The sequence below is a fragment of the Lynx canadensis genome, chromosome F1 (genome assembly GCF_007474595.2).
Source record: "Lynx canadensis isolate LIC74 chromosome F1, mLynCan4.pri.v2, whole genome shotgun sequence".
Taxonomy (NCBI): domain Eukaryota; kingdom Metazoa; phylum Chordata; class Mammalia; order Carnivora; family Felidae; genus Lynx; species Lynx canadensis.
Genome location: NC_044319.2, coordinates 22,937,888 through 22,950,169, shown reverse-complemented (window position 1 = coordinate 22,950,169; position 12,282 = coordinate 22,937,888). Strand labels below are relative to the sequence as shown.

Here is a 12,282-nt window from a genome sequence, read left to right as displayed (position 1 = left end):
ACAGAAAGAAATAAAAAGCATCCCAATCAGTAAGGAAGAAGTCAAACTTTAATTATTTGCAGACAGCATGATACTTTATATAGAAAACCCTAAAGATTCCACCAAAAAACTTCTAGAACTGGTAAATGAATTCAGTAAAGTCACAGGATACAAAATCAGTATACAGAAATCTGTTGCATTTCTATACATTAATGATAAGAAGAAAGAGAAACTAAGAAAGCCATCCCATTTACCGTTGCATCGTAAACTATGAGATCCCTCTGAATAAACGTAACCAAAGAGGTAAAAGACCTTTACTCTGAAAACTATAAAACAGTGTTGAAAGGAATTGAAGATGACACAAACAAATGGAAAGACATTCCATGCTCCTGGTTTGGAAGAACAAATTTGTTAAATGTCTATGTTACCCAAAGCAATTTATACATTTAATGCAATCCCTGTCAAAATACCAATGGCATTTTCCCTAGAACTAGAACAAACAGTTCTAAAATTTGTATGGAACCACAAAAGACCCTGAATAGCCAAAGCAATCCTGAAAAAATAAAAGCAGAGCTGGAGGCATCACAGTTCCTGACTTCAAGGTATATTACAAAGCTGTAGTGATCAAGACGGTATGGTGCTGGTACAGAAATAGACATACAGATCAATGGAACAGAACAGAAAACCCAGAAATGACCCTACAACTCTGTGGTCAATTAGCCTTCGACAGAGTAGGAAAGAACATCCAATGGGGAAAAAGTCTCGTCAACAAGTGGTGTTGGGAAAACTGGACAGCGACATGCAGAAAAATGAAACTGGGCCACTTTCTTACACCATACACAAAAATAAACTCAAAATGGATTAAAAACCTAAATGTGAGACAGGAAACCATTAAAATTCTAGAAGAGAGCTCAGGCAGCAATTTCTCTGACATTGGTCTTACCAGCTTTTTTCTAGATATGTCTCCTGAGGCAAGGAAAACAAAAGCAAAAATAAACTATTGGGACTACATCAAAATAAAAAGCTTCTGACAGCAAAGGAAACAATGAATAAAACTAAAAGGCAACTTACTTGGGAGAAAATATTTACAAACGACGTATCTGATAAAGGATTAGTATCCAAAGTGTATAAAGAACTTCTAAAACTCAATACCCCCCAAAACAAAGAATTCAATTTAAAAATGGGCAGAAGACAAGAACAGACATTTCTCCAAAGAATACCTCCAGATGGCCAACAGACACATGAAAAGATGCTCAACGTCACTCAGGGAAATGCATATCAAAACTACAGTGAAGTATCACCCCACACCTGTCAGAATGGCTAAAATAAATACAATAAACAACAGGTATTAGCAAGGATGTGGGGAAAAAGGAACACTTGTACACTGTTGGTGGGAATGCAAACTAGTGCAGCCACTCTGGAATGCCACATGGAAGTTCCTGAAAAAGTTACGAATAGAACTGCCATACAATCCAGTAATTGCACCACTGGGTATTTACCCAAAGAATATAAGAACACTAATTCAGAGGGATACATGCACCACCCCTATGTGTATGGCAGCATTCTTTACAATAGCCAAGATATGGAAACAGCCTAAGTGTCCACTGACTGATGGATAGATGAAGAAGATGTGGTGTGTGTGTGTGTGTGTGTGTGTGTGTGTGTGTGTGTGTGTATGTCCTTTCATATATATATGAAAAGGAATATTATTCAGCCATAAAAAATGAAGTCTTGCCATTTGCAATGACATGGATGGAGCTAGAGAGTATAATCCTGAGCGAAATCAGTCAGTCAGAGAAAGACAAATACCATATGATTTCACTCATGTGGAGTTTAAGAAACAAATGAGCAAAGGGAAAAAAATGAGAGACAAAGCAAGAAACAGACTATTAACTATAGAGAACAAACTGATGGTTACCAGAAAGGAGGGGTGGGGGATGAGTGAAATAGATGATGGAGATTAAGGAGTGCAGTTGTCATGATGAGCACTAGGTGATGTATGGGATTGTTGAATCACTATCTTGTACACCTGAAGCTAATATAACAGTGTGTTAACTAGAATTGAAATCAAAGCTTAAAAAATATATAATGTCTGTCAACCTTGGACATATTTTTGAAGGTAGAAAAGCTCACTGTGGATAACTTAGAAGGCAGAGTTCCTTGCAGGATGGTTCCAGTCAGGTGTCTAAAATTGTTTTGACTTCACTTTACCATTGGAATAGTTGGGAGTTCTTTTTTATGGGTTTGTACTGGGGTCAAAGTTGAATGTTCAGAGTTAAAGTAGTTGTACCTATTTTTTTCTTCTAAGTCTCCTTATGCCAGGGATTTGAACTACAATATTAATTAATAAACTCCCTCTTACAGCCAAAAGGATAATACTGAAGAGAGATGGAATATATCCAATATCTTGAATGCACTGAAAAGTGGTGGTTGTTGCTTAGAAGGCTTTTGGTTAGTAGCTTTTAGAGTTGTTACTCTGTGGTTTGTTTTGAAATTGCTGTCTCTACAGTGATCAGTAGCTCTCATACTAGCCTCACATGTGCTCCACAGCTCACAGTTTTTAAATAAGCTGCCAAAAGAGAGAGGTTCTTTCGGTTTCCGTGGTTCGTACTAGACACAGAGCCAAATGCACCAGATGAAAGGAAGCAGAGTTTTCCTGGTGAAAACAGAAGGATTTAACTTGCATATAGCTGACCACTTTCTGGAATGCTGAGGAAAATGATTACTTACATTGCCTGAATTTATTAATCTGTTTTTTTCATTTATAAAGTATTAGTTGCAAAGGAGGACACTGCTGATGTACCCCTTACCACACTTACTGCAATAGGGAAGTCATTAAATTCCTTTTCAAGAACAGAAAACTATTTCCTAGGTTCTGATAAAGCAAGGAGTTAAGGTTTCAGACTGAAAGTAGCTTTGATCAAAAGTTGAATTCCATGACACAGCAGACAGAACCTTGGTGTTTATAAATAAGTTTATAAATATGTTTGTGTTTTATCTATAGATAAGTTTGTAGAGTCTTCAGCAGAGCCTTTGGGCTTGCCAGTGAGGTCTGAGCATTGCTTACCCTGAGCAGACGAGGAGCCTGCTCAGAAAATCCAGGATGGTAAATTAATGAGATTATCAAATAGATGACCAAACAGATATCCTGGGTGATATCTTTTATATGTATGAGAAATAAGTTAGGAACAGCATGTAGTTCACTTTGCCTTGAAAGCTCTTGGGCAGTGTTTTCCAGCATGTTTGCGAGGCAGGCCTCTGTGGTCATTTTGTCTGTATGAAATGCAAATTAGTTTGCGACATCAGCCTCATAAAGTAACTGGCATATCCAAACAATATGCTGCCTAACCTAGCATCTGGGTCGGGTCAGAAGCTGTTTTTTTCCCTTGGGGCAGGTGCTTTTGGGAATTACTGCTTTCTGATGCCAGGAATCAACTCCGTGGTAGTATCTTCCAGATCACATTAGAATTGTGGTTCACACAAGCATGGTTTCTTTTTTTTTTTTTTTTTTTTTAAATTTTTTTTTTTTTTTCCAACGTTTATTTATTTTTGGGACAGAGAGAGACAGAGCATGAACGGGGGAGGGGCAGAGAGAGAGGGAGACACAGAATCGAAAGCAGGCTCCAGGCTCTGAGCCATCAGCCCAGAGTCTGACGCGGGGCTCGAACTCACGGACCGCGAGATCGTGACCTGGCTGAAGTCGGACGCTTAACCGACTGCGCCACCCAGGCGCCCCAAGCATGGTTTCTTTAAAAAAAATTTTTTTTTTCCAACGTTTATTTATTTTTGGGACAGAGAGAGACAGAGCATGAACGGGGGAGGGGCAGAGAGAGAGGGAGACACAGAATCGGAAACAGGCTCCAGGCTCTGAGCCATCAGCCCAGAGCCCGACGCGGGGCTCGAACTCACGGACCGCGAGATCGTGACCTGGCTGAAGTCGGACGCTTAACCGACTGCGCCACCCAGGCGCCCCAAGCATGGTTTCTTAACTTGAGTGTCAGCCTCACCTGGGAACTTGCAAGAAATCAACTAGTAAGGCTCTACTGTGGATCTTCTGAATCGGAAACTCTGGGGTGGAGCCCAGCAATCTGTGTTACCCATCCCTCCAGGAAACATTAAAGTTTGAGAATCCCTGCACTAAATTAATGACCTGGTCTGTCCAAGAAGCCTCAGATAGAAAAAAGCCTTAGAGAAAAATAATCTCAAAACCAAATTTACACCTTTGATGCTTCTGCTTTAATTAGAAAGGGATGCTGTTTTTTGTGTCTATTGATTCAATAATACTTTGCAGTAAATTTGACTCATTATTTATGACAGAAGATATTATAAAATAAATGTATACTTTTTTTTCTTTTTTTAATTGAGATAAAATTCACATAATGGAACTAACACCCATTTTAAAGTGTACAATTCAGGGGCAGTTAGTGCATTCACTGTGTTGTGCAATCCTCTCTAGTTCCAAGACATTTCCATCATTCCAGAGGGAAATTCAGTACACATTAAGTAGTCAGTGTGTGTTCTCCCCTTCCCCCAGACCCTGGCAATCTCTAATCTGCGTTCTGTCTCTCTGGATTTCTCTATTCTGAATGTTTCTTATAAGCAGAATCCTACAACATATGACCTTTTGTGTCTGGTTTCTTTCACTTAGCATGATATTTTTGAGGTTCATCTACACTGTAGTATTTATCAATCAGTACTTCACTCCTTTTTATGGCTGCATGATGTCCCATTGTATGGACAGACCACATTTTGTTTATCCACTTGTCTGTTGATGGACATTTGGGTTGTTTTCACTTTTTGGCTGTGGTGAATAGTGTTGCTATTTGTGTACAAGTATTCGTTTGAATTCTTCCAGTTCTTTCAAATTTTGGGGGGTGTATATCTAAGAGTGGAATCCTGTGTTTAACTTTTGGAGGAACTACTGCCTTTTTTTCATAGCAGCTACACTATTTTTACCTTCCCACCAGCAATATAGCAGTAGATGAGGGTTCCAGTTTTTCCAAATTTTGACAAAATTTATTTTCCTTTTTTTTTTTTTTTTTTTGATGAAGGTTGTCCAGATGAATGTGAAGTATGCTCTCGTTGTGATTCTTATTTGTATTTCCCTAATTCCTAATGATGTGGAGCATCTTTCCATGTGCCTATTGGCTGTCTGTCTTTTTTGGAGAAATGTCTACTCAGGTCTTGTGCCCATTTTTCATTGGGTTGTTTTCTTTCTGTTGTTGAGTGATAAGAAGTCTTTATGGGGAATCTGGATCCAGGCCAAAATCCTATGTGCGATCTTTCACGCCTGCCCATAGGCAGTTCTAAGACTTTGTCTGGCAGGCTCCTTTGGGAAGCTGCCTTCCCCATACCAGATTGGGTATACTCTCTTCTAGAAGGGTGTACTGCACTCTTCTAGAGGCAGCTGTGGGCAATGCTCAGACCGCCTGCCCGTGAGCCTCCACGCATGTCTGCATTCCTAGCCTGGGCAGTTTTCATTTGGAGGCCACCTTATTGGGCACATTGGCTGAGGCACCTCTCAGGCACTTCAGCTGCGACTTTTGGAAGCCTTGGCTGAGGTATTTTTCCCCATTCTGACTCCATGCTTTCCTACTCCTCACTCTTCTCCTTTGCTATGTTTTGAATGTTTATGTCCCCCCACTCCCTAAAATTCATATGTTGAAATCCTATTGCCCAATGTAATCTTCTTAGAAGGTGGGGCCTTTGGGAGGTGATTAGGTCATGAGGGTAGAGCCCGGATGAATAGGATTAATGCTCTTCTAAAAGAGGGCTCTCACCAGAATGTGACCATACTGGTGCCTTGATCTTGGATTTCCAGCCACCAGAACTGTGTGAAATAAATCTCTGTTGTCTCTAAACCACCCAGTCTGTGGTGTTTTGTTACAGCAGCCTGAATGAACTGAGACCTCCACCCTTCCTGCCCCTTAGCCCCATGGGTCCGTAAACAGGCAGGAGCCTTAGTTTAGGGATCCTTAGCAGCAGTGAGATGATAGCCCCTGTCTGCCCTGCGTATCATCTGACCCTCACCCAGTGCCATTCTACAAGAAAAAATGGAGTACTAGGGGGCTGGCACCTTTAATTTTGTCTCTGATTTGCAGTGTTGCAGTAAGTGAATAATGTTGATTTTACTTTCAGTTTGGCTTATTGTCCTCATTAACCACCTTGGCACCTGGCAGCTTGACATGTCACACGTTCTGAGTACTAGACCCTATCAGATGTATAATTTGCAACTATTTTCTCCCATTCTGTACATTGTCTTTTCACTTTTTTGATAGCGTCCTTTGACACACACACGTTTTTAACTTGATGAAGTCCAGTTTATGTGTTTTTTCTTGTGTTGCTTAGGCTTTTGGCATCATACCTAAGACTCCATTGCCAAAGCTAAGGTCATGAAGATTTACCCCAATGTGTTTTTCTTAGAATTTTATAGTTTTAGCTCTTACAGTTAGGTCACTGATGCATTTTTGAGTTAATTTTTGTATATGTTGTGAGGTAAGGGTCTGACTTCATTTGCATCTGGATGTCAAGTTGTGCTAGCACCAAATGTTGAAGAGGCCATTTTTCCCATTGAATGTTCTTGGCACCCTTGTTGAAAATCAGTCAACCATGTAGGTGAGATTTATTTCTGGACTTTATTTCTGTTCCATTGGTCTGTATGTCTGTCTTTATGCCAGTGCCACTGTTTTGATTAAAGTTGCTTTATGGGGCGCCTGGGTGGCTCAGTTGGTTGAACGGCCGACTTCAGCTCAGGTCATGATCTCACAGCTCGTGAGTTCGAGCCCTGTGTCGGGCTCTGTGCAGATGGCTCAGAGCCTGGAGCCTGCTTCGGATTCTGTGTCTCCCTCTGTCTCTACCCCTCTCCTGCTCGCGCTCTCTGTCTCTCTCTCTCTCTCTCTCTCTCAAAAATAAACATTAAAAGAAAATTTTTCTTAAAGTTGCTTTGTATTGAGTTTTCAAAATTGGGAAGAGTGAGTCCTCTGAACATTGTTTTTCTTTTTCAGGATTTGACTATTTGGGGTCCCTTGCAATTCTGTGTGAATATTAGGATCAGTTTTTGCAAAAAAAATATTATTGGGACTTTGATAGGGATTGCATTGGCCATGTAGATTGCTTTTGGGAGTTATTATCATTGCCCTCCAATCCATAAACATGGGATGCCACTAATTTAGGTCTTTAATTTCTTTTGGCAATGTTTTGTGTTTTTTAGAGTGTACAAGTTTGTGCTTCTTCAATTAAACTTATTTCTGAGTATTTTAATCTTTTTCATGCTATTATAAATGGAATTGTTTTCCTAATTTCCTTTCCTTTTCTTTTTAAATTTTGTTTATTTTATTTTGAGAGAGAGCAGGCAAGCAGGGGAGGTGGAGAATGGGACAGAGAGAGAGAATCCCAAGCAGATTCCACACTGTCAGCACAGAGCCCCACATGGGGCTCGATCTCTTGACCGTGAGATTATGAACTGAGCCAAAATCAAGAGTTTGACGCTTAACCAACTGAGCCACCCAGGCACCCTTATTTCCTCTTCTAATTGTTCATTTCTAGTATATAGAAATACAACTGATTTTTTGTGTGTTGATCTTTTATTTTGCAACTTCACTGAATTAATTTATTAGTTCTAACAGTTATTTTGTGGATTCTTTAGGATCTGTAAATAGAGAATTTCACTTCTTTGTTTACAGTTTGTATGCTTATGATTTGTTTTTGTGCCTAATTGTGCTCCTAGAACTTCCAGTACAGTGTTGAATAGAAGTGGTGAACATGGACATCCTTGTCTTATTGCCGATTTTAGGGAAAAGCTTTTAGTATTTCACCATTGAATATGAGGTTAGCTATCATATACTGTTTTTATTTCTTTTTATTATTATTATTTTTTAGAGCATCCACAAGAGCGGGGTTAAGGAGCGAAGGGAGGGAGGGAGAGAGAGAGAGAGAGAGAGAGATAGTGATAGCGAGAGAGAATCTTAAGCAGGCTCCATGCTTAGCACAGAGCCTGACGTGACTCGATCCCACCATCCTGGGATCATGATAGGAGCTGAAATCAAGAGTTGCACGCTCAACTGACTGAGCCACCTGGGCCCTGTACTGTTTTTATATTAGCATTACATTGTATTCCACTTTTCTTTCATTTGAGATACATACAGCAAATAAATAGAAAAGTTCATAGAGCTGTAAAACATATCCATTGTAGACTTTCTTCTTGTACCTAGAAAGAATTTTAGAAAAACTGCATCCAATATTGTAATTAGATCACTGAAGTTCGCTACTGCCATACTGTTTTGACCAAATTAGCCATGGAAATGAATCAAATAACCACTGAAAATATTTTTAAATTGATTTGATTGAATTTCCAGTTTATTTTGACCTATCTGAGATTTGGTCAAAGCAAGTTTGATACTATGATAGGACAATTTAGAGAAATAGAAGTTTTGCAAAAAATCTCATGAGCAATATAGAATCACAAAACTAGAAGCAACCTCCAGTCTTGATCTCTGTTCCAGAACCTATTAGGAGTTGGGATTGTTTAGTTTGCAAAAGAGAAATAGGATCTCTACAAGGGACCTAAAATATTTGTGCTATTAGATAATGACTTTTTTTTTTTTTAACTTAGGCCACTCAGGTCAGAAAATGGAGGTTTTTTAAGGCCTAGTGTAAAGGAAGAACTTCCTAGAAATTAAGAGCAAATATGAAATGGGCTACCTTTCACGATTGTGAGCATTGTCACAACTTGGTGAAAGCTAACATGATATGACTCACAGAAATGCTGCAGAATGGCACAGAAAGGTGTTAAGGTGCCCCCACATCTGTTATTCTGCCCTTCTCCATAAGCCCTGTGGAAAAGGAACTTAAGAATTCCTATCATAATATAGGAAAAACACGTGGTACTTTTCTCAGTAAGCAATGACAGCTCACTGCAGCAGAGAGAGTCTGTAAAGTGATAATCCACAGAAAGCTGACCCACAGAGATGAAGATCAGAAGAGGAGACAGCTCACCTCTTAACTGTGAGAGGAGGGGAAAGAAGACAAGAGACACAACTAGATTCAAAGTCTAGTTATTAAAGGAGTGTTTCCCCCCACCCCCCAAATGTGGAATAAATCACCAAGAGCAGGAATGGGGCCTGCCATTTTTGTTTCATTTTTAAGTTTATGAGAAAACATTTACATCTCTCCTCTTTGGGGATCTCTTAGGCTCTTCCAGAAATCATCTTCTGAGTAGTTGTGAAGAATTGAAAGCAACACAACACTAATTTTAAGCACTGTAAATATAGGAAACAGGACTAGAGTAACACAAAACCAAAAGTCAGGTTTTAGTCAGTGTCAGAGAAACCACACATCTTGAGGAAGTGAGGCTGCTCAGAATATGGGGTGTTTACTTGTGCCATCCCTACTACCTCTCATCCTAATCCCTGAGTTCCAGCTGACTTCTTTTTCCTTTGTATCCTACATCAAGGGATCCATGGGGCAGGGGGACAGTGCAGGGAGGTGGCTAGTGGTCCTCCCCAACACCATGGAGATGGCCCAGAGATGATCTTAGAAGCCAAGGAAGTAATAACAGTGTAATTTACACTTAAAAACCTGTCCTTTCTCAAACACCTAATGTGCCAGATGCTTGCTAGATGCCGGATATTCTTCGTGAGCTTCTATAGACCATCTCCCAGTAGATTTAAATAGTTTTGCATGACCCTAGACACCAGATGTAATGGATTGGTGCTCTGATGACTTACAGATCCCACAGATTGTGAGCCCAAGTCAGCTAATGACAGACCAGCTAGGCTTAGTCTGAAGTAAAATTTTGAGTCAGCCATTACTCCCTGTGTCCCATCGCTGCTTGAGAGTAATTAGTTAATATTCATTTGTTAGTTTAGCAGTTCTTTTTAAGAGTTGAAGCTCTGAAAATATATATATAATAAAAATAAATAAAATAGAAAGTTGAAGCTCTGTCAATTTCCCATTGCCGCTCCATTACATCTCGTAGTATCCTCCAGGCTACCTGTTCTTTAATTCTCAAACCAAATAAGACAAAGATGTGTGATTTAGGCTCTAGCACTGCTTTACCCTTTGGATTAGAACCCTGGAACATCACTCCATCTCCTGCTGGGAGAATCCTTCAGAGACCATACTAAGGACTATTTTTTTTTTTTTTTATCAGTAAAGTTTTTTTTTTTTGTTGGTTTTTTTTTTGTTGTTTTTTTTCAATACATGAAGTTTATTGTCAAATTGGTTTCCAAGGACTATTTTTCGGCATCCGACTGCGCTTGTTGGCAGCAGGTCTGCCATAGGAACCCTTACTCCTGAATTCTAGGAATTGCACCAAGCTCGCCATGTTGGCTGTCTGAGAATCTGTGCTACTACTGTGTGCTTATCTTCTCATGTTGTTTTGTCTGTGCTAAGAAACTATAACTCTCTTGGTATTTTAATCTCTCAACTATCAAAGAATGTATTTCAAATCCATGTTATCCTGTCGTGTCAAGATTTTTTCATCTGACTAGCCGTCTTGCAGTGATTTAACATTTCTTTATCCTCTAGGGAAAAGTTAACCATTGGATGCCGCCAGCTGGTCGAGATGGAAAATTCCATGCAGCAGTGCAATGCATCTGTCTATATGGAGGCCAAAAACAGGGGATGGTGTGAGGACATGCTTAACTATAGGACCTAAATCCTGATTTATAACTTAAAAGGAATGGCATTTGTCTTCAAGAACAATAGAGTGGCTATCAACCTTTTGAGTTAAACCCAAGTCTTGTAAAAAAAAAAAAAAAAAAAAATGTCTCATAGGTGCAAGAAGGTGATTGCTTATTGTTGAAAATCTCATTGAGATTCTAAAAAGCCTAATGCATCCATTGTGGGATAAACTGTGTACTCAACTCATTGCAGTTGACAATACCTCCCTACCTCTACTCCTGACACTGAGCCAATCTGTCTAAAGAAGGGAGAGCTGTCTTTTTAATCTCTTAGGGCAGGAGCCACTTTGGCATCTGTGGAAGGCCCAGGGGCACAACTTTAGCATCTCTCTCAACCCTAAACATGAATGCATGGCCAGAAACACTTCCAAACCCCAAGAAAGAAATAGGACAATTAGGACATGGCCATGCTTACCATGCTCCACAAATGAAATCTTACCCTGGGCTGTTTTATGATCACACTGTCTTCCATTTAGACCTGGTGAACGTAACATACATCCCTTCCACTTCCCCCAAGGTAATAAAAGTAGAATTTTGACTTCAGCTCCTACTTACTATATAGTTTCTTTTCTCCTACCCTAGGCTTGTCACTTTTCAGTGCATTTCTAATGGAAAAAGCAGAGGAGACCCCTATAACAGACTTCCCTTAAATGTGAAAGAGGCATGGATTTATGGGATTAAGTGGCAGTGACTAATGTTTGCCCCTAGCTAAACCAAGTGTTTAATCAACTTATTTAGTTATACAATACATTGGAAATCCTTGTTTAGTAGAGTATATTATGCTTTTGTTAATACATTAGACTAAATCTAATTTGGTATTCTATGATAAATGTTAATTTATTTTTTACAAAAAAGCAATAAATTTTATTTTTAGTAAGGTTTTGCTTTTCATTTTACTTCCAAATTGTGTTTCTTGAACTGTGTACAAGGTATGATGATAAAAGTGACCCTCTCCTAACACAAGAGAATCTATGCCGGATTCTCAGTGTCAATCTGTGCAGGGCCCCGCCGAGCTTTATGTTTGCATAGGAAGCCACAGCTCTACCTAGGGCTCAAATGCCATCAGGAATATGAGCCGAGCCCCGTGGGAGGAGAAGCTTCCAGAGGATCTCTGCTCTCTTTCCTTTTCTTCCTGGAGGAGCCAGAAAAGCATCGCCCTCCCCACCCCTCCAGGTTTTTTTTTTTTTTCTTCAGATTTTTATCCTTCAACTGCTTCTGGTTTGTTACTGGGTTTTGGTTCTGCTTTGTAAACTCCCTCTCCTCTTCCCTCTTTTTATTTAAAAAAAAAAAAAAAAAATTTTTTTTTTGTTTGAGAAACAGCATGAGCAGGGGAGAGGCAGAGAGAGAGAGAGAAGGAATCCAAGCAGACTCTGTGCTGTCAGCACAGAGTCCAAGGTGGGGCTTGAACTCATGAACGGTGAGATCATGACCTGAGCCAAAGTCAGACGGTTAACCGACTGAGCCACCCAGGCGCTCCTCCCCCACTTATCTTTTTAACATAGGTTGTGATCTTTAGGAAATTTCACTCCTGTCCACACATTTCACTTTTTAAAAAAAGTTTGAGGGGCGCTTGGGTGGCACAGTCGGTAAAACGTCCGACCTTGGCTCAGGTCAGGATCTC

General features: G+C 39.8%; 1 protein-coding gene across 1 annotated transcript in view; it reads left to right on the top strand.

Moving 5' to 3' along the window:
* Positions 1 to 11,968, top strand: part of SWT1 (SWT1 RNA endoribonuclease homolog) — a 102,072-nt gene extending 90,104 nt beyond the window's left edge. Inside the window, exon 19 of the mRNA XM_030302409.2 lies at positions 10,507 to 11,968. Coding sequence (XP_030158269.1) covers positions 10,507 to 10,636 — 130 coding nt within the window. The 3' untranslated portion in view covers positions 10,637 to 11,968. The remainder of the gene's footprint in view (positions 1 to 10,506) is intronic.
* The last annotated feature ends 314 nt before the right edge of the window (positions 11,969 to 12,282 follow it).